The 22,305-nt window shown below is 46.5% G+C and overlaps 1 protein-coding gene across 1 annotated transcript in view; it reads left to right on the top strand.

The window, feature by feature from the left end:
• The window catches only part of LOC311356188 (ras-specific guanine nucleotide-releasing factor 1-like), a gene marked incomplete at both ends in the record, with an annotated part of 27,262 nt that extends 5,531 nt beyond the window's left edge, over positions 1 to 21,731 (top strand). Inside the window, 26 exons of the mRNA XM_084475944.1 lie at positions 16 to 122; positions 467 to 614; positions 1,729 to 1,821; positions 2,928 to 3,181; positions 3,570 to 3,649; positions 4,085 to 4,278; positions 4,708 to 4,817; positions 5,316 to 5,434; positions 5,750 to 5,910; positions 6,201 to 6,264; positions 7,140 to 7,282; positions 7,869 to 7,951; positions 8,801 to 9,049; positions 12,215 to 12,579; positions 13,455 to 13,571; positions 16,185 to 16,355; positions 16,836 to 16,942; positions 17,516 to 17,628; positions 18,325 to 18,385; positions 18,473 to 18,579; positions 18,689 to 18,773; positions 19,174 to 19,371; positions 20,063 to 20,142; positions 20,516 to 20,633; positions 21,194 to 21,262; positions 21,639 to 21,731. Coding sequence (XP_084332070.1) covers positions 16 to 122; positions 467 to 614; positions 1,729 to 1,821; positions 2,928 to 3,181; positions 3,570 to 3,649; positions 4,085 to 4,278; positions 4,708 to 4,817; positions 5,316 to 5,434; positions 5,750 to 5,910; positions 6,201 to 6,264; positions 7,140 to 7,282; positions 7,869 to 7,951; positions 8,801 to 9,049; positions 12,215 to 12,579; positions 13,455 to 13,571; positions 16,185 to 16,355; positions 16,836 to 16,942; positions 17,516 to 17,628; positions 18,325 to 18,385; positions 18,473 to 18,579; positions 18,689 to 18,773; positions 19,174 to 19,371; positions 20,063 to 20,142; positions 20,516 to 20,633; positions 21,194 to 21,262; positions 21,639 to 21,731 — 3,489 coding nt within the window. The remainder of the gene's footprint in view (positions 1 to 15; positions 123 to 466; positions 615 to 1,728; positions 1,822 to 2,927; positions 3,182 to 3,569; positions 3,650 to 4,084; positions 4,279 to 4,707; positions 4,818 to 5,315; positions 5,435 to 5,749; positions 5,911 to 6,200; positions 6,265 to 7,139; positions 7,283 to 7,868; positions 7,952 to 8,800; positions 9,050 to 12,214; positions 12,580 to 13,454; positions 13,572 to 16,184; positions 16,356 to 16,835; positions 16,943 to 17,515; positions 17,629 to 18,324; positions 18,386 to 18,472; positions 18,580 to 18,688; positions 18,774 to 19,173; positions 19,372 to 20,062; positions 20,143 to 20,515; positions 20,634 to 21,193; positions 21,263 to 21,638) is intronic.
• Positions 21,732 to 22,305: the final 574 nt, after the last annotated feature.

Raw genomic sequence — 22,305 nt, 5'->3', positions numbered from 1 at the left:
GTGCTCCTGTTGCAGTACTACTTCACCATCACGTTTAACCATGACAACCAGAAGGCACTGGAGCTCCGCACCGAAGACGTGAAGGACTGCGATGAGTGGGTGGCGGCCATCACACAGGCCAGGTACTGGCTAACACTGACGCCTTTAACCTTCAACCCCTGACCTTTCAACCGTCCACACAGCAGTCTACCCACAGACAGGAACAAATGGACAATGGCACATGCGCGTATGATTAGGTCATGTTGTGTACTGACCCGTTGGTCATATAACGACAATCAAACATCAATCTATGATGTGTTATGTAGGGTGATTTATGTTCAAATATTTTATTTATGTTATGTAACACATATGAAGGTAGCAGTGAGGTGTTGTTTAATTAATCATATTATCAGCCAATTATATTTCTGTTTTTGTCTATATTTCTCTATCTGTGTGTGTGTGTGTGTGTGTGTGTGTGTGTGTGTAGCTACAGGAATCTAGCTACGGAGCATGAGACTCTCATGCAGAAGTATCTCCATCTACTCCAGATAGTGGAGACGGAGAAAACGGTTGCTAAGCAACTTAGACAACAGATAGAGGATGGGGAAATTGAGATTGAGCGGCTTAAATCGGAGGTAAGTGTTTTTATAACCCTTACCGTATAAATGTTGCGTGTGTGTTTATGTGTTTAAGTGTGTGTGTGCATGCAAGTGTGTTTGTGGGTGTGTGTGTGTGTGTGTGTGTGTGTGTGTGTCTGTCTGTCTGTCTGTCTGTGTCTGTGTTATTAGCTTTGTAATAAGTAGGGATAGAGTTTGAGAGAAAAGAAGAAAAAGTATGAGAGTGAGTAAACAAGGAGAGAGACGTGAAGGGAGACAGGGTTGAGCATTCCCAGACCTGATCTCCTTGACTTAAACAGTTCCCTTCACATCCCCAGTCCACAGCAACAACGTCAACACCCCAACCCGCGGGCCAACCCGACGGCCCTCATTGAACTGCTGCTACCTGCATGCATTGTCACCATTCAATAGAAAGAAGAAAAAAAGACCAGCTCCGTTGCATCTCCCTTTAATCTGCTCATGGAGGTTCCCAAACAAATGAATGTTTTCAATATGTTGGATTCAGCTGCTATTGTAGCGCAGGCTGCAGCACACAACGGCCCGTTATCAACTCATAGTCTTAGCTTCTATATCAAACGGAGACTTGCTCGCTGTTCCCCTTCATGCTTTCATGTATGGGTGAAAGTTAAAGGAATGTACATGAAGAGCCGTTTCTTCTCTTCATGTGTCATGCCTTACCAATGCAAGGCATGCCTCACGCCTGTCGGATGCACCAGATAGAGAGCCGCTGGAAGACAGGAGGGAGCATCGGTTAAAAGAGGGTAAAGCGCTCATTAGTTGAGTGAGATAACAAGGTTAACTACATTCTCTGCTCATGATCTACTAGTACCCTTGAAATAAGGGTGTGTTCAATACAGTTGATGGATATTGAATGCAAGAAAAATAATAATGAAATAATAATCCAATCATTTAAAAAAAGCAGCATATACAGCGTTAATAAGGGTGAGAAAATAACTCCAAAGAACAACCATGTACGGTCTAATATGTGGTTGACTGGTTAGCAGTAGTAAGTGTCTTGGGTCTTGGGTTTGTGTGTGTGTGTGTGTGTGTGTGTGTCTGTGTGTATGTGTGTGTGTGTGTGTGGTACCGTGGGCGGGCTGCTGATTGAATGATTGTTCTCTTGGTGAGTCAGATTGCTGGTCTTCTGAAGGACAACGAGAAGATCCAGGCCACTCCCGAGGTCCCCCCCAGCGACGATGACACGGAGATCAAGAAGATCAAGAAGGTGAGCTCTGAGGATGAAAGGAGCGGAGGAGAGTGTTAGAATCATTTCAGTGATCCTGCTCCACTTACGCCTGCCCAGAAAAAAAAACTCACACTTTCTGCACAAATGGCGCTTTTTCCCAACGCGTGTAGGAATCACTACTCTTTTATTAGAAAATAGCCGATCGGACGGCTCCGCTATGACTCTGACATGTCCTGCTGGGACATTGGCCTAACAGAGGGTGGTGGTGACTGCACAGGGCAGCACACAGGGCTCAGTTAGCAGTGATGTGTACCTCAGGATTTGTTTTCCCTTCCTGATTCAAGAAAGGTTAGGTTAAGTCACATCCTGCTTTCACACCCTGATAGCCACAGTCGGGGGGGATGCCCTGTAGAAGCCATAGCCAGATCAGTCAGCCAGTCAGCGTTGTTGACTGCTGAGCAACCTCACAGGCTTGGTTTAAAGGGGCCCAAACGCCAACTGCCTTTATCCGACCACTCCGTTGACTCGCGTCTGACCCGTTCTGCAGAAAAGTTGCATTGCAACACACCACGAAGACTACTCAGAGTCTTCTGAGTAGACCACTAATCAGAGGCCCCAATCCTCAGACGCCAATGCTCTCAGACTTTGAATGTTGAATCAGACAAGTCACCGTCTTCCAACACAGCTGAACACACCGAACAGATTTGTTCCCAAACTCGTCCGAGTCTCCCCAAACGTCTCAGATGGCCAACGGTTGGGCCAGTGCGTTCCGCGCTTTAGGAGAACCTTCCTGGTCAAGGAACTGCCAGCTACATTAAGATGCCTGAGCAGCACTGACATTGAAATGACAAGATGCTAATATGTTTCGTCACCTATGTTTCGTCAGAAATATTTTGCGCATACATTGGAGAACTCCAATTAAATTCCTTGTGTAGGCAACATGAAAGGTACCGTTATAATACAGTAGAGTACCGTAGAGTACAAATGCATGTTTGTGTTACCACAGCTTTGGCACACACGCTCTCACACTCACACACACACACACACACACACACACACATACAAAAACACACCTCCTACACACACACCTACACACAGCCAGACCATAACATACCTGTCCTTCCTGTTTTCCCGGCCCCAACCAGGTCCAGAGCTTCCTGCGAGGCTGGATCTGCCGCAGGAAGTGGAAGACGATCATCCAGGACTACATCCGCTCCCCCCACGCCGAGAGCATGAGGAAGAGGAACCAGGTGGTGTTCAGCATGCTAGAGGCGGAGGCAGAGTACGTCCAGCAGCTGCACATCCTGGTCAACAACTTCCTGCGGCCGCTGCGCATGGCCGCCAGCTCCAAGAAGCCCCCCATCACCCACGACGACGTCAGCAGCATCTTCCTCAACAGGCAGGGACTCTTATAGCATTAGCATGCTAACCCACACCTGGTCTCCATGGAAACCCCCCCCCCCCCCCCCCCCACCCCCTGAGATAACGGACATAGTTACAATGATCATTGTGTGCTCTTATATTGAAGTTACATGTTTGAATGAAGATTAGATTAGATTTAAAAATTAAATATGGAACTAGTATGAATATATTTTATCGATTCAATTCTTTTCAACGTTTTTAAAATGTGTCATTCTGATTTCTGTGTACTGGTTTGTGCCGTTGGTTAGTTGTTTGCATGGCTGATGAAGCAACAACAATAACATCAACTGAAACAACAACAAAACAAACACCACTACAATAACAATGTGTTGTTGTTGTGTTACGCGTGTTGTGTTACTTTGCAGTGAGACCATCATGTTCCTGCACCAGATCTTCTACCAGGGCCTGAAGGCCAGGATTGCCAGCTGGCCAACGCTGGTGCTGGGTAGGAGCACATCACTTTAATCATCCCTGAACCTCACTTGCTCAACACATCGTTCACACATTCTTGAGTGCTAAAACGATGTATCATAGATTGATTTGGATGCTAACTAGCCACCATGTATTTTGACAAATTTTGTCTCTTTGTTTACGGCAACTGCATTCACTCCAATGACAATCTGCTGCTGGCAACTTCTACTTCTACTACTACTACGATAACTACTTTTACAATAACTACTACTACTACTGCTAACATTGAAGATAATAATGATAATAGTGACAATGATGATGTCGTTAATAACACGATGGATACAGATATTCTTGGTTCTTGATCATATCATCAATTATAATATAGTATTTTGGGTAGTGTTTTGAATAATAATAATCAATAATAATGTTAATAATATCGTATTAACACCAACACGACTTCCGTCCACAGCGGACCTGTTTGACATCCTGCTGCCCATGCTGAACATCTACCAGGAGTTTGTGAGGAACCACCAGTACAGCCTGCAGATCCTGGCCCACTGCAAGCAGAACCGGGACTTTGACAAGCTGCTGAAGCAGTACGAGGCCAAGCCCGACTGTGAGGAGCGGACCCTGGAGACCTTCCTCACATACCCCATGTTCCAGGTTCGATGGCTGCCCGAGCTCCATTACCTGACTGCTGGCTGACTGCAACACGTGGATACTTAAGGAAATGCAAGAGGGGTCTTTAGTAGGATATGGAGTGGATCACTAATTACACAATTGAAGCGGGGAAAGTCTCAGATGCGGCACACTTGTGTCATCGCGTTAACTGATTGCCAACTGGTCTTCCGGTAATATGTTCTTATATCGCTCTTGGGAAATGTTAGTTTTCCAATTATTGAATCATTACATATTAGATTCATTATGATGATATAATGTCATTGCTTTGCGTGGTTCTCAAGGTTTTGAACACTTGTTGGGGTGAGTTGCTGCTACCGGGCCAGTATAACGTCCCCCATCCATTTCTCTTTACCTCTCTCTACCGCTCTGCATCTCTACCGCTCTCTCTCTCTCTCTCTGTCTCTCTCCCAGATCCCTCGCTACATCCTGACCCTACACGAGCTTCTGGCTCACACTCCTCATGAGCACGTGGAGAGGACCAGTCTGGACTACGCCAAGTCCAAGCTAGAGGAACTGTCCAGGTCAGAAGCACCAGTAACTCACCATCCATCCATCGTAATGAGAAGACTCCATCTGTTACAAGATACAGCTCCGTCCAGTACTCAGGACCTCAGAGCTTCTGCACACTTGACACCGCTCGCTGAGCAAATCAGCGGGCTCTTAATCAATAACGGCCCCTGACAAATGTAAAGATTGCGGGGCTGCAAGGCATTCTACTTTCTGACCAATCCTTTGTATTGGTAAAGCATTTTTCTTATATATAATGTTTTTTTTACTCCAGTATTTTATATACTGTTATGTAAAGTGCGGTCCAGTATTTAGAAAAGTGTGATCCAAATAAATAGCATTGTATAAAACTACAATTTGTATTACGTGTATTTGATATATATTGATAGAACCTGCTAGTGTGCGAACCATGTAGGGGAAAAACATCTTGCAGTGACCCCAGGGTTCCAAACCCGTCCGTCCGTCGTCACAGACAAAACAGAAGCGTAGATATGAACTTTTGTCTGCTCCAGGATCATGCACGACGAGGTGAGCGAGACGGAGAACATCCGGAAGAACCTGGCCATCGAGAGGATGATCGTGGAGGGCTGTGAGGTGCTGCTGGACACCAGCCAGACCTTCGTCAGGCAAGGTGAGCCATGTCGGACCCAGCCAGGACCCAGTGCATATGTTGTGCGGTACAATGAGCAACCAATGCTCCTTTCCATGTCAAAAATACTGAGATTGTGAATGTTTCATAATGTTGTTCATAAATATAATATTTTATGTGTATGTGTCTGTCTTTCTGTCTGTCTGTGTATGTTTTCGGCATGTGTGTGTGGGGGGGATGTGTGGCGCGTGTGTGTGTGTGTGTGTGTGTGTGTGTGGACGTGTTTGTGTGTATGGATGTGTGTGTGTGTGTGTGTGTGACCGTCTGGCTGTCTATATGTCTGGGCCTCCTTGGTAGGCTCCCTGATCCAGGTACCGATGAGCGAGCGAGGCAAGATAACAAGGGGGCGACTGGGCTCTCTCTCCCTGAAGAAGGAAGGAGAGAGGCAGTGCTTCCTATTCTCCAAACACCTCATCATCTGCACACGTGGCTCCGGGGGGAAGCTGCACATCACCAAGGTACAGAGATGGGTTGGTAGCCTAGCTCATATGCTACCTGCTACCTGCTACATGCATCAGCTAACAGCTTACAGCTGGAGCCCAATCTGTTTTCATTCATTTAATTGCCTACATTTGTTTTTGGTATTTTAAAGTTTTGTTAAGTATTGTTTTATCTTTTTTATCTTTATCTTATCCAGTCCAGTATTTTAGACTTAAAGTCATAATGAAACAATAAATAAACAATACACTGTGAACAAGTTACAAGTTGTGTGCTACATCCTGTAATGTCTTTTGACCATTGACCACAGAATGGAGTCATCTCTCTGATCGACTGCACCTTAATGGAGGAACTAGAGGGAACCGATGATGAAGGTTAGTGTCTTCTAATGTAATCAATAGAACTACTCAAGAGTAGTAATAGTCTGTATGAAATTATGAAATTAGTTGAAGGAGCTATGTAACAAATTGACCGTACTAAAAATAAATCATCATAGATCATAAATTGACCATCAGAGAGAAACTATGCCTCAGCCAGTATGGTCTCCTTTGAAATTTCTGTTCAGTGTCGGAACGTTTGTTTTTGTTAGTGCCTGTGTGTTATGATTCACTATTCTCAGAGTACCCTGGGTAGCCAGGTACAAAACAAATTGCCACACAAACACAGTGTGCTGCAGCCATGGAAGCAAGCTAAATAACTGGATCAACTGAGATTGTACTAGATTCTACCTGACCTGGCTCGTCCTCTTTCGGAAAAAGCTTCATGACCAGGGCTGTGCTAAAGACACGGGTACATCTTTGCAATCGAAACATGGAGACAGCTTAGAGCCCAAAAGGATTTCAAGACGGCTGGTTTATGATTTGCACACAATAAATGCAAGCGTATAAATTAGCCACTCGAATGAATGTCCAAAACTCGATGCCACTTGTCATTGTCAAATTTAATAATTGCGCTTGTTTCAAATTGTAATGTTGTTATTGTGTTCCTATCCTCAATCTGGCAACCCGGGTGAGCCTCGAGTCATGGGAGGACGGGGCAGGTGGAGGGAACACTCTGATATTGTGAATCTGGACTGCAGTACCCATTGTAAACGTTGGGGTCAATGTTAAATACAGTACATTTAATCACTGTCAGAGCATTAAACCGCACCCTGTTGTAAAATATGTGAATTTGATAGAAGCATATCTCAGCGCGATGTAACTGTTCAACTGACTACGGCGGTCTTCTACGGTTTATTTTGAACCCCCAGCCAAGCCAGAGAAGACTGGGCAGGACGTGGAGCATCTGGACTTCAAGGTGATCGTGGAGCCCAAAGACATCCAGTCGTACACGGTCATCCTGGTGCCCTCGTCCCGCCAGGAGAAGGCTGCCTGGACCAGCGACATCAGCCAGGCACGTGGTCCCAATGCCCCCACTCCACCTCTCCTACACAGCATTACACATATGTATTCTTGTAATAAGGGATGGTGAGACCTCAGCCAGAGGGATCCGTGATTATTACCCATGTATCTATAGTGCTACATTATATACGTTGGTACATTTTTGGAAGAAATGCATCTTTTGGCGCAAACCTATGACAATTTAAGCTTCCCAAAATATAATGATTTGTACAACAAAAACGGTTTTTCAGTAATTCACATTCATATGTAGGTTTCCACATACTTCCACATGCCCAAAATAACGATACTACAATACTATCCCGAGCAACCGGCGTACACCAGTAAGTTTACCATTAACATACGTACCTATGTACAGTATTGCACTGGCGTCTCTTTGATGTTAGCAGCATGAGATGAGCCTGGGCAGACAAGCTAAATGTGTTAAAACATTTGAAAAAAAAAAATCCCCCCCCCTCGGCTCTATGTATTGTGCATATTCAAGGGTTTAAAACCCCGGGTTTGAATCCAAGCCCCGCTGTCGGTGGGCGTGGGTCACCACGTTGTGCTAACGCTTAGCACTTCCCCCACCTCTCCTACAGTGCATCGACAACATCCGCTGCAACGGCCTGATGATGAACGCCTTTGAGGAGAACAGTAAAGTCACTGTGCCACAAATGATTAAGTGAGTGTTGTCCCTCCCCCCGTTCCCCCCCCCCCCCCCCCCCGTCCCCCGCTGCAATGTACGTATGTATCACGTAATGCATGGAACACAATTACACGGGGGACGCTTGTGTTGGGAAGGCAACCATTGTGTTGGTAAGGACGCGGAAGTTGCGTGAACACAGAGGTCATTTACGCACTCATGAGACTCCCATGTTCTAAACCGGCTGTTGGTGCGCGTGTGTGTGTGTGTGTGTATGTGTGTGTGTGTGTGTGTGTGTGTGTGTGTGTGTGTGTGTGTGCGCGTGTGTGTGTGTGAGTAAGATGGAGCTCCTATTCAAAACTAAACAGAGGAAGTAAAAAATGTCTTGTATTCTGTGTTTAAAAGACTTGGAATTCAGCATTCCAATCAAAATCATCAGAGCACTCGACTTTTAATTGTACTGCTCACATACTCGAATGATTGTGCACATAACAAAAACATCTGCTTGGAAAAAAGATATCTACTTGAGAATGTAATTTAGGTTCACCGCACAAGGTATTTGTCTGCATCTTTATCAGGATACAATTCAAATGATTATTCACAATCAGGATGTTGCAGCAGTGTTGATTCTATAAACCCATTGAGCAGCAAACAGCCATCAGTAAAACAACATTAGTGTCCTATACTTATCGCATTCAGCAGACCCTTTTATCCCAAGCGACTGACGCAATCTGAATTAGAGCCGTTCAAATAAAAGTGATAGTGCTGCACAACTACCAGTTTACAATAAGGTTTGCATTCGTTAATTAACATTTACCTCACACATATTGTTTAGTATTTCTTATCAGCTGCGGTAATACTCCTCTACCTCCTCTCCCCCCACTGCAGGTCAGACACCAGCCTGTACTGCGACGACGTGGACATTCGCTTCAGCAAGATGATGAACTCGTGCAAGGTGCTGCAGATCCGCTACGCCAGCGTGGAGCGGCTGCTGGAGAGGCTCACCGACCTGCGCTTCCTCTCCATCGACTTCCTCAACACCTTCCTGCACTCGTACCGCGTGTTCTCCAGCGCCGACGTGGTGCTGGACAAGCTCATCACCATCTACAAGAAGCCCATCAGTGCCATCCCTGCACGGTGAGACACGCACCCCCCCTTCAATGCATCCAACTTTATTTGTGTATTTACGTTAACTGTAAATGGACTGCATTTATATACTGCTTTTATCCAAAGCGCTTTACAGTGTTGCCTGACATTCACCCATTCATGCACACATTCGCACGCCGACGGCGGAGTCAACCAGGGAGCAGTTAGGCGTAGGTGCCGTGTTCAGGGACACCTCGACACGAGGAGCCGGGGATCGAACTAGCAACCTTGCAGTTACCAGCCAACCCGCTCTACCTCCTGAGCTGCAGCAGCCCCTGTATATGTCATAAGGACACTCTTTTATTGAAAGGGATGTACGTAAGTTTTTAGGTGCAACACTGCAATACAAATACAAAACTGAAATGGAAACGAACAATAGAATCTAAGAAATACAATTTTTATATAACAAGAAGAATATCAGGGTCTCTAGACATTTCAGAGGCAGATTTAACCAAGAAAAGATGATACTACTTGATTAGAAGAGAGGGTACGTTTGAACATGTTGTATTGGCAGGTTGTGCTGCCTTCAGTCCCTCCGCAGGCAACGGAGGACCCCACACACACGGTCCTCTAGGACCTGTGTGGCTTCTTGTCCGGGGCTTCCGTGGTGGATGATTTATCTGGATCATGGTTTCCTGGTTTCAAGGCTTCCCTCGGCTGGTGTGATACAGGCTGACGGCTGGGGAATGGGGGTCAGGGTTTGGGTTGAGCATGAGAGTTCTGGGTAAGGTTAGGTTAGGGTTATGGTTAGGTTCTACAAAATGGTGTGAATTCAGCACATGAGGCAATGCTCCCGTGGAGATGACCTCACAGTCTAAAATACTCAAGCTGTTGTGTCTGGAGAGCAGGAGCAGTGTAGTACTGTCCTGCGGTACCAAACAGTGGAAGACAAGGGTTTGTATTTGGGTTTCACCAGTAGCCAAGGGCAGGGCGAGCAGCTGAGAGCCTGGAGGAATGTGACAGGAGGTTGGGGTAAGACGGAGACACAGCGGGGGGTACCACATGACATTAACTACCCTGCATCACGTATAGCAACGCAGCAGCTGGAGGTCCAAGACCTTCACTCTCATCCCCCTCTTTGTCTCTCCATCCCTTCTCTTTTCTTTATTTTTTTCCTTTTCTTGTATTTCATTGTTTCTTTCCTTTCTTCTTTCTTTTGTGTTGTCCTCACACTCTCGTTCCTCTGTTTTTCAATCCTCTCTCTTTCTTTTTCTCTCCCCTAGTCTGACCATCCCTCTCTCTACTGCACTGTCACCATGGCAACTCCTCACTCTGCTGCAGGATCCCACCCTCTCCTTTTCTCCTTGTCCTCTCTCTCTCTCTCTCTCTCTCTCTCTCTCTCTCTCTCTCTCTCTCTCTCTCTCTCTAGCATTAAAAATTGAGTGTGGCGCTTTGCACCCAGACCTTCTCTCCCTTTCTCTCCTCTCCTTTTCTCCCCCTTCTCTTTTGCCCCCCCCCCTTCAATCCGTCTGCTCTCTCCCTATTCTCCCTCCTATTTCCTCTCCTCCCCCTTTCTATCCTCACCCCTCCTTCCCCTGTCCCATCTCCTCTCCTCCCCTTGTCTCTCATCACCTCTCCTTCCCCTGTCCCCCCCCTCCTCCCCCCCTCCTCTCCTTCTCCCGTCCTCTCCTCCCTACCCCTCTCCAATCCTCCTCTCTCCTCTCCTCCTCCCTATCGCCTGTCCTCCTGCTGTCCTCTCCGCCCCTTTCCTCCTCTTGTCCTCTCCTCCTCCAATCTCCTCCCTCCCCGTCTTCTCCTCCTCCCTCGTCTGCGTCTCTCTGAAGTACCCTTCGTCCACATCCCGTCCTCTGAAGTCCCGCCTCTCCCCTCAAACTTCACTTTTTCTTTCATCTCCTTCGTTTCTTCCCCCCCTCTCAGCTCTCCTCTGTGCTTCCTTCCTCCCGTGCCTTCCTCCTCCTCCTCCTCCTCACTGTGTGATTTGGTGATGGAGACAAACGTGGCCACGGCTTCTCTCCCCCACCCCCTCCTCCTCCCCCCAACCCCCCCCCCCCCCCCTTACCACCACCACCACCACCACCACCACCAAGCCAGGACATGAGGCTCCCTGTTCGCCCACTCCTCTGCTGCAGCCCCCACTGTGGTGGAATCCATATCCCTCTCTCTCGCTTGCTCTCTCTCTCTCTCTTTCTCTCACTCTCTCGTTCCATCTCTCTCTCTCCATCTCCATCTCGCTATCTCTTTCTGTTGCTCAAACATTACCAGAACTCTAGGAATCTCTCTCTCTCTCTCTCTTTCTTTTTCTCTCTCCCCCCTCTCTCCCTCTCCATCTCTCTCTCTCTCACCCCTCTATCTCTCTCTCCCCCCCACCTCTCTCGCTCTCTCCCTTTCTCTATCTAACTCTCTCTTGCTCTCTCTCTCTCCCCTCTCCCTCTCCATCTCTCACCCCCCACTCCCCCACCTCTCTCTCCCCCCTCTCTCCCTGTGTGTGTGTGTGTGTGTGTTGTTGGTGCGGGCCTCCCCTGGGTTGCTGTTGGCAGAACCCGTGCCTCCCACACTGTCACTTGCCATGCTATTTATAGGCCCTGGGAGGGGGTGGTTCTCCTGCAAGGAGGAGGCTGTCTTCAACAATGTAGCTTAAATAAAGAGGCAGGGGCTCCTGAAGAGCTCCGCAGTGACTATGTTGTGGATGGCGCTCACTGTTTAAAAACACAGAGTGTGTGTGTGTGTGGCGGTGCTCATGCTCGGCATATCGGCAGCACTGTTCGCCCTACGCTGGTCCCTCCGGGCCTGCTGGGGTGAACAGGGAACATCTGCCCATGTGATCATGATCGCATGCATTTACAGGTGTTTCGGGAATATAATGATGACTAAATATCTTCTTTCTCTCTCTTATTCCTTTGCTTCTGTGGCCCCTTTTTTCCCCTTTTCTCTTTTTTCCCCCTTTTCCTTTGCTCCTTTCCTCCCACTCTCCTCCTCCTCTCTTCTGTCCTCTCCCTCCCTCCCCCCCCTCCTCCTCTTCATCTCCCGTTCTGCTCCCTTCTCCTCCTTCTCCCATCTCCTCCACCTCTGCTCTCGTCTTCTCCCCTCTGTCGCCTCTCTCCTTTTTCCGCCTTCTCCTCCTCCCTCTCTCTCCTCCTCCTCCTCCCCCTCCTCCTCCTCTCTCCTCCCCCCTCCTCCTCTCTCCTCCTCCCGTAGCTCCCTGGAGCTGTTCTTTGCGAGCAGCCAGAGCAACAAGCTCCTGTACGGCGAGCCCCCCAAGTCGCCGCGCGCCAGCCGCAAGTTCTCCTCGCCGCCGCCGCTCTCCATCACCAAGACCTCCTCGCCCAACCGCCGGCGCAAGCTCTCCCTCAACATCCCCATCATCACGGGGGGCAAGGCGTTGGACCTGGCCGCCCTGAGCTGCTCCCCCAACGGCCTCGCCGGCCTGCACTCCACCGTGTCGCCCTTCAGCAAGACCACGCTGGACATCAACAAGCTGTACGTGTCCAGCAAGACCCCGCCCGACGACGGCGACGCCAAGGCGGAGGGCAAGGCGGAGGACTCGCCTCTGTCCAAGCAAGGTCAGTAGCACCCATGGGGGGCGCTTTGTATGGGGCTCCTTCCTACTGGGGGGTTACCATCATACGTCACTCTGGGGGTGGGGGGGAGGCAAGCCCAGAAGAGCTGTGGGGTTGGCTGCGGTACGCTAAAGTGGAGGACAGATGGAGGGGAGTATATGTTCTTGGTCAGATGGTGACCAAATGTTTTCTTTGGCACCGTTGGATCATGGAGATGATACAAACAAACAAACAAACAAACAGCCATTCAATCAGCTGTTGCTAATAAAGAAAAATAATAATGATAATAATGCATAACATGACAATATACCAACAACACTACCTCACACAACACTACCTCACAATAATGTGCCCCATTGTACCCCACACAATGGGGCACATTATTACAGTTGAGACTTACCTTATGCACCTTACGTGTCATGTGACGTGTCATGTGATTCATCATGTGACGTGTCCTGCGATGTTCTCATGTTACGTGTCATGTGACGTGTCATGTGATTTACCATGTGACGTGTCGTGCGATGTTCTCATGTTACGTGTCATGTGACGTGTCATGTGATGTTCTCATGTTACGTGTCACGTGATTTATCATGTTACATGTCATGTGACGTGTCATATGACGTGTCATGTGGTCAGTGTCATGTGATTAGCGTTGTTTCATTCATAATGTGATGTGTCAGGTGACGTGTGTCATGTGATTTATCATGTGACGTGTCATGTGATGTTCTCATGTTACGTGTTACGTGATTTATCATGTTACATGTCATGTGATGTGTCATGTGATCTGTGACATGTGATTAGCGTCACATAGCGTTTCATTCATCATGAGACGTGTCATGTGACGTGTGTAATGAGATTGCGTGATGTGATTTGTGCAGACATGGCAGTGAGGGAGGTGTGTGATGAGGAGCCCCCCCTGAGTGACGAGGTCGAGGCTGAGATGTCACCCCCAAAGTCCCCCAGCACCCCCAAGAACGTCAAGTCCAAAAACTCTGGTGAGAACCCGTGTTGAAGGCTCAGATTGTTCCCGGGTATATCCCACCAAAAAAGACGTTTAGTTGATCATCCCATTCCTCTCATCAGATACCTCGACCATGCCGTCCAAATGTCTAATGTATGTAAAATATCAAAACATATCACTTCAGAACGCTGTTTAAAAACCCTACAAAATAACAAATGACACAAACGGTGCAAAAGCACTTCATTAAAATAATAATATTTAAGGAGAGTTATATTTAAGAGTCCCTTTTCTTTTGCTTACAAAGCATATGGCATCATTGTATGCAGGTGAAGCATCTATGTTGTTTGGCGACTGTATAACGGATGAGGAACGATGACATTATGGGAGTTGGATGTTTGGAAGTTGTACTTTGCAGAAACTCTTTATGTGCTGCGTATGTGCAGTGCGCCAGGGAGAAAACACCCTCCCAGCATCAAGAGGTGTGGTTCCGGCTGGACCGATGCCGTGATCCCCCTCACATGCCTCCGTTCAGTCAGTGATCCATACGGGGGATTCCACACAGAGTCACATGTTCTCCACACAGCTATCAAGGGACACGCCCCCACAGCATAATGAAAATAAACAAATAAATACATCACGAACAATCAATACACGTGAACCCCCTCCATAACATAATGAGTTGAAACACCATCACCACCATCACCACCCTGCTTTTTCTTCTATTCTCTTCTTGCTGGTCCTTCTGCGTCTTTGCACACAAACACACACACACACACACACACACACACACACACACACACACACACACACACACAACACAACCCATCCCCACCGCTTTCTCCGCCCACGATGCCGGGAAGCAGGGAAGCCATGGCCTGGTGTGTGTAGGTGGAGGGAAACCTGGTACCTTAGCAACCATGTGCGAGTTCTGCATCAGCCGCCCCCGGTCCAACACAGGGAGGCAGGGAACACAGAGAGAGAGAGAGAGAGAGAGAGAGAGAGAGAGAGAGAGAGAGAGAGAGAGGAATGGATAAGGGAAGTGCAGAGGGATAGGAGCGCGGTCAGGAAGGAACGGGGTAGAAAGGGGGGGCAGGTAGGGAGGACGTAGGGAGGGAAGAAAAGGTAAGGGGGAGATGTTTTTTTTGGGGGGGGAGGAGGGGGCAGAAGGAGAGAGAGAGAAAGAGGCAGAGATGGAAGGAGGGGAGGGAAGATAGAGTGAGAGTGAGGGGGAGGGAACAAGGGGGAGACAGAGGGAGAGAGGGAAGGAGGGAGAATGAGGGGGAGGTAGAGAAAGAGCAAGAGAGAGAGAGAGAGGGGGAGGCAGAAAAGTAGGCACATGGCGATGAGAGGGGAGACACGTTATCTTGAAGTTTACAGAGTTCACTGTTGTTATGCACACGCACACGCGGCGCATGAGCACACGCCTATGCACACTGCACAGGGTCCTCTCCATTGTGAGCATTGATGTTATGCATGCACACGTTTGTGTGTGTGTTTGTGTGTGTGTGTGTGTGTGTGTGTGGACTTGCACCCACCCCCGCTATGCTAAGGAGCAGAAGGCTGTGTTGTGTTGTTTGGCTAAGAGAAACGTCACGACCCCTTCCTGTTGACGGCACGGAGACAGAGAGAGAGAGAGAGAGAGAGAGAGAGTTTTAATGCCAACCAGGGACATTTTTCTTCTTCGTCTTCAGTAGTGTGGTCTGTGAAGTGAAGCGCTTATATCTGACAACTGTAGTCCTGTCTGCTTACACAGCAGACGCCAGCCAGCACCAATCACTGCAGGGCTAGAGCGGAGAAGAAACAAACATATTGTGACGGTCTGGGTCTTTATTTGGAGAAAGTAAAAAAAAAATCTGTTTCTATACATTGCTGATTAGGCCTTTTACAATCACCATCATCATCAGCAGCAGCAGCATCATCGTCAGCATCATCATCATCAACGTCACAACCATGATCATAATCTTCATCATCATCATCTTTTTATTATTGTTATTTTTCATCATTGTCCCGATAACCATAACAATCATCATCATAATCATCATCTCACACGATTAAACTCGCCTTAAATAACAAGGAATAGCCATCATAAATTCCTGCGTTAAACTCGATGGGGAGCTGGAGGTTATATATGGAGCATCTTTCCGTTCTTGCCCTCTGCTGCTATCTGCTGGTTACATCTGAGAACTACATAATCTAAGACCCGATTCATGTAATGACCGTTTGCTTCACCTAAAGTAATACCCTACGTAGTGCTGACAACGCTAACGGATAATATTCAATATTTGCATATATATCAATATTTAATTTAGTTAAAATGCAATGTCCATGCTGAATGAGTACTTTATTTGTCCTGGGGGAAAGTATTTTCTGTCAAGATTCCTCAGCTCAAGATGGAAACATTATAATATAAATAGATTATAGAAAATTGAAAATAAATTGCAAATAAAACACAAAAATAACTAAAGTAAATAAACATGACATAAATAAAGATGTGCACATTTACACTAACATTGACATAAAATAAACTGACGCATACAACTACATATATAATGCGGATGAAATGCTTGGCTTATGATATGAGCACTAATGCTGTGATATGAAACAAGGGTTAAAACATTGCACTTTCTCCCCCTCCCCTCCACCATAGAGTTCTCTCTGTTTTCATTTAACAATGGCATGGTGGTGTCTTCGTGTCGGGAATTGGACAACAACCGCAGCGCCCTGTCCGCCGCCTCAGCCTTTGCCATCGCCACCGCTGGAGCAAACGACGGCACGCCCACCAAGGAGAAGTACCGCCGAATGTCCCTCGCCAGCACTGGTCAGTACCCTGAGTAGAGACCACACTGTAACAAGGTAGCCATTGTTTTATGAATTGAGGTGAACTGGCTTTCTTTTTCAGTTTTCACCCCGTGTGAATTCGAGCAGATTCACTTTAATGGTGATCAGAAATATTTTTGTAATTTGTGAAATGCAATAAAATCTCAGAAATGTGTTGAATATATGCTAAATGCTAGTTCTGGTGTGTGAGTGTGTGTGTGTGTGTGTGCGTGTGTGTGTGTGTGTGTGTGTGTGTGTGTGTGTGTGCGTGTGTGCGTGTGTGTGTGTGTGTGTGTGCTGGCCTGTTGTGTTTTTCAGAACTCGATGTTCTAAATAACACATTCCAGAGAGCATTAGCTTAAGTAGCCAGGCAGTGTTGTGTACGAGTGTGAGTATGAGTATTTAAATACTGCATTTGAAGAGGGCCGTGATTTCTAACAGTGTTTAGCGTGTGAAGGTCACATGGTCTTCTGGGTTCCAGGGTTCCCCACGGACCAGAGGAACGGGGACAAGGAGTTTGTGATCAGGAGAGCTGCCACCAACAGAGTCCTCAACGTCCTGCGACACTGGGTCTCCAAGCACGCCCAGGTCTGTCTGCCTGTTTGTCTGCCTGCCTGTCTGACTGTCTGCCTCTTTGTCTGTCTGTCTGTCTTGGTCCGTCTGTCTGTCTTGCGTTCTGTCTTTCTACGTCTGTCTGCATGTCTGTTTGTCTATCTGTCTTACTGTCTCTCTATATGTCTGTCTGTCTATCTGTCTCTCTAGAGCTCTGTCTGTCTGTCTGCTTGTCTGTCTGTCTGTCTGTCTCTCCACCTGTCTTCCTAAGGCTTAGTCTATCTGCCTGTCCGTCTGTCTATGTCTGCCTGCTTGTCTGTCTGTCTATTTGTCTAACTGTATCTGTATATGCATATCTGTCTGTCCTACTGTCTCTCTATATGTCTGTCTGTCAGTCTGGTCCATATTTCTTTCTTTTATTGTCACTGTTTACTGTTTGTTTACTGTCTCTCTTGCCTCCTCTCATCCTCCATGTCTCCATCTCTCTTCCCGCACACACACACGCATATGTTCACCGGGACTAACGCCTCTCTGTCATTGTGTTCCAGCAATAACGTGTCTTTTGTTCTCTCCCCGCCCCCCCCCCCACCCCCCCGGTCCCGCCACCAGGACTTTGAGGTGAACACGGAGCTGAAGCTCAGGGTGATCAGCTTCCTGGAGGAGGTCATGCACGACCCTGAGCTGCTCACACAAGAGAGGAAGGCCGCTGCCAACATCATCAGGTGCACAATAATGAGGCAGTATCACACCAGAGGGAGGGCTGATCTCGTCTCAGCTTTTATTGTAACACTTCTACAAGCGCCATTTGTTAGTTAACAGTAATAAACGGCAACAGATTATGATTTGTTTGTTTATTTGATCATTTATTTTGCTCTGCAAGCACAAATAGTTCCTCAGCTGGACTGGGACTAGAGTGTTGCCAAGCAACACATACACATTTTCTTGCACACTGGCTTGCTACTTTTTGTAGGTCTTTGTGTTACTGCAGGCCAGCTAGGTGTCTCATGTACATTTATTTATATGTTTCCATTTATTGTGCAACCAGTAAAATAAGAGTCTGCTGACAGTTGCTTTGGTGGCATTTGGTTTCTGATGAGTCAACAGCTTGTGATCGTTAACGTAATTATTATTACTATTTTACTTGAATACGCTTTATAAGCACTCATAGAATCACTCTTGTCCAATCAAATTACATTGGTCGGCACCAGCTGTTGTATAATACCCTTTTTTTGTTTTTGTTTGACCATAATTAGTGTTTTAGGTCCTCTCTGGTGAAATGTGTAGTTGCTGTGCTTCCCTCCCTCCACCTATGTCCTCCGCATACTAATGTTTGCCTGCCTTGTGTTTTGTTTGTATTGTGCATCTTAAAGAACTACAAAGACATTTGTATAATATCTATGTTCATGTGCGCCCTGCAGAACTCTTACCCAGGAGGACCCTGGGGACCACCAGATCAGCCTGGAGGAGATCACACGGATGGTAAGAGAAACCCTTGTAATTCACCTGCTGTCCTCAGGGGGCCGCCAAAGCGTACCTCAGTCCCGATGCCCGTGTTCTGTGTTTCAGGGACTGGAAGGTGGGAAGTCAGAGCCCTTTGAGAGCCACTCTGCCTTGGAGATAGCAGAACAGCTCACTCTGCTGGACCACCTGGTCTTTAAAGTCATCCCCTACGAGTGAGTTTACACAAACACACCCATGTGAGCAAGACACAGGAGTGGACAATTATATTGTTAATAGGGTAATTATATAGGGTTAATTCTACAATGTTCCTTGATTCTTCAGGGAGTTCTTTGGTCAAGGCTGGATGAAGAACGACAAGAATGAGCGAACTCCATACATCATGAAGACGACCAAACACTTCAATGATGTAAGGGTTCCTTACTTTATACTTTTATCAAGATTGAAACATTGAAAGATTCAAATGCATGTATGCAAAGATGCAGATGTATATGTATTTATACATGCATATATTCAAATATACATATACAGTAGATTAAAAGATACATATATGCATATGTATATGCGTTTATATATATATATATATAAATTCCTGGAGCTAGATGGATAGATACACAGACAGATAGATGCATACGGACAGATACATAAAGATTGATAGATACTTGTAGATACAAATAGATAGATATGTAGATAGATAGATAGATAGATACATTGAGCATGAATAAATGCATTGATTCATAGATAGATAAGCAGATGCTATGCAGTTGTTGTGTGGACGCTGTTTATCTCCTACCTATCTACGTTCCCAGATCAGCAACCTGATCGCCACAGAGATCCTGAAATGGGACGATGTGAACCTGCGGGTTGGGGTTCTGGAGAAGTGGGTGGCGGTGGCCGACATCTGCCGCTGTCTCCACAACTACAACGCTGTGCTGGAGATCACCTCCTCCCTAAACCGCAGCTCCATCTTCCGCCTGAAGAAGACCTGGCTAAAAGTCTCTAAGCAGGTCAGCTCCCCTCACTATTACAGTTGGCATGCAGCAGATCAGCTGCCCCCGTTATGACGATTGGTACCAAGCAGGTAAACTGCCCAGACTATTACTATTAGTATCAAGCAGGTCAGCTGACCTCACTAATACAATTAGTATCAAGCAGGTCAGCTGACCTCACTAATACTATTCGTATCAAACAACCACACGACCTCAGCTGACCACACATCTAATATTATTATCAATCTATTATCAATTATCTGTTTGAACTATTTTTTATTTTTTTTCTGAAGTAATTTTTTTACTGCACTGTAAGGTGAGTGTCCTGAAAAGCACCACACTAAAATATGTATTGTTATTAATTGTTTGTCATTATTTAATTATCTAATCCAAAGTGATGCACTGTGAATGCAGATGTCATAAAGGAGCAGGATGACCCAAGTCTTCCCTGGACTGTGTGAAATGTCTTAACGACTCTATATTGGACTTTGAAGCAGTTATCAGTAACTGTTTGTTTTACTGATTAGGAATTTAGCTAAGCTGGTCTTGCCAGATGTCATTATCTCAACATGCTCAACTTTGACCTCTGAAAATGGATTGACTGTGAAAAGGTTGTAAAACAAGGGGGGTGGGGGGGGAAAACAGTAGTATGAATAATGACAAGCGTGTCTGATCTGCTGTTTGCTTTGTGTGCAACCAACATCATCAGACCAAGACCGTGATTGACAAGTTACAGAAGCTGGTGTCGTCTGAGGGGAGGTTCAAAAACCTCAGAGAGGCTCTGAAGAAGTGAGTATATTGAGATATGACGAAGTGAGAAACTTAGGTCACTTTAGATACTGTGTGTTTGTGTATGTGTGTGTGTGTGCGTGACTTGTGTGTTCGTGACTTGTGTGTGTGTGTGTGTGTGTGTGTGTGTGTGCTTCTGTGTGTGAGCACGTGCACGTGTGTGTGTGTGTGTGTGTGTGTGTGTGTGTGTGTGTGTGTGTGCGTGTGTGTGCGTGTGTGTGTGTGTTTGATTTGTGTGTGTGTGTGTGTGTGTGTGTGTGTGTGTGTGTGTGTGCGTGTGCTTATGCTTGTGCATGTAAGTATGAGTGTGTGTGTGTGTGTGTGTGTGTGTGTGAGAGCCTCCTCTCTGACCCTGTCTGGCTGTGCCCCTCAGCTGTGACCCTCCGTGCGTCCCCTACCTGGGCATGTACCTGACAGACTTGGCCTTCATCGAGGAGGGCACCCCCAACTACACAGAGGACCAGCTGGTCAACTTCTCCAAGATGAGAATGGTAAGACACGCCCATTAAGTGCCCCGTGTCGTACTTTTCAAAAGATTTTAAAGGTGCCATGACGTGCCACCAGGTGTGGTGTGATTAGCCGTTACAAGCCGTCTTGGAAATCTGCCCCTTAATACATCACAGGTGTGCGTGTCCACCTAGATGCGTGACGGATAGATGAGCGACGTTTGCTACAGTCCACTGGGTAGGCTGATAGACTGATCTATCCAGCACACATCTCGGTGGACGCGCCCACTTTCTGCCCCTTGTGAAGTCATAAGGGGCAGATTTCCAAAACAGCTTGTAACGGCTAATCACACCACACCTGGTGGCATGTCATGGCACCTTTAATACATGAAACGTTGAGGCTGACAGACACTGGGTCTGGCCTGCTATATTACCAGTTTGTTTATCATCGACTGAGGAGGTTCACCTAGGTTCCCTTGTCATGACCCATCTTCACATAATGCAGTTCACCAGATGTACCTTCAGTTTGTTTCCATTGGTTGGCGCCCGTACAGTAACTTGGGGTCCGTTCATCCTGGTTCACGCCCCTTTGTTTCTGTGTCTAGATATCCCACATCATCCGGGAGATACGCCAGTTTCAGCAAACAGCTTACAAGATTGATTATCAGCCAAAGGTAATGCAAAGGTTTTAAATAATATACGGTTATAGCATATCGCCTCTACTAACTGCTGTGACAGTTTTGACTGTACAGTTGAGCAGTTTGGATTCAAAACAGTGAGTACAGTCCAGACTGTAGAAGTTTGGCCTGTACTTACTATTCCGACTGTCCTAACTGTATAATGGCCTGGCTGGACTGTTTGGACTGTGTCCCTGTCTGTCTCTGTTCTGACTGCTAACTGTTGACTGAGGTCAAAACTGTTGGTAGTCTCAACTTTTGACTGTACTAACTTTTCAGACCAGTCAAAACAGTTGGTACGGTCCGAACGTTGCACTGTACTACATGTTGTGACTGTACCAAGTGTTACTCACCTGTGCGCTACCTCCCTCAGGCATCCCAGTATCTTCTGGACAGCAGTAGTGTGTTGGATGAGGAGAGCCTCTATGAAGCGTCCCTGAGGATCGAGCCCAAGACCTCTTCGTGAAGAGGATCTCTCTCTCTCTCTCTCTCTCTCTCTCTCTCTCTCTCTCTCTCTCTCTCTCTCTCTCTCTCTCTCTCTCTCTCTCTCTCTCTCTCTCTCTCTCTCTCTCTCTCTCTCTCTCTCTCTCTCTCTCTCTCTCGTCCAATGTACAGCAACTAACTGATCATATTGTACATAAACTAATATTTGTATGGAACACATGTATTAGACTGTGCCCTTCCAGTATGTGCACCCCAAATGGACTTGTTGTGTACTGTATATTTGTTATTAGGAATGGAGTATATATATATATATAGAGAGAGCGAGAAGACCAGCTGTTTTGTTTAAAGAGTTACAAACAAACAATATTTATATGTTATATTATTGTCTTAAAAACATTCTCTGTCTTTCTTTTATTATTATTATTATTATTTTTTAAATAGATTAATTCCCAAGGTCCGCAACACATTTGACAGCCTTAAGGAACAATAGACTACAGTCTTGTGTTTTACGGGGGGTACATAACCGAAGTCCCATTATTCATCTCAACATTAGGCAATAACTGCACTAAACGCAGTTATTACAAATGAAGTTACCA

Source organism: Micromesistius poutassou (assembly GCF_964030765.1).
Source record: "Micromesistius poutassou genome assembly, chromosome: 12".
NCBI lineage: Eukaryota > Metazoa > Chordata > Actinopteri > Gadiformes > Gadidae > Micromesistius > Micromesistius poutassou.
The sequence above is the reverse complement of the archived record's forward strand: the minus strand, read 5'-3'. Positions and strand labels throughout refer to the sequence as shown.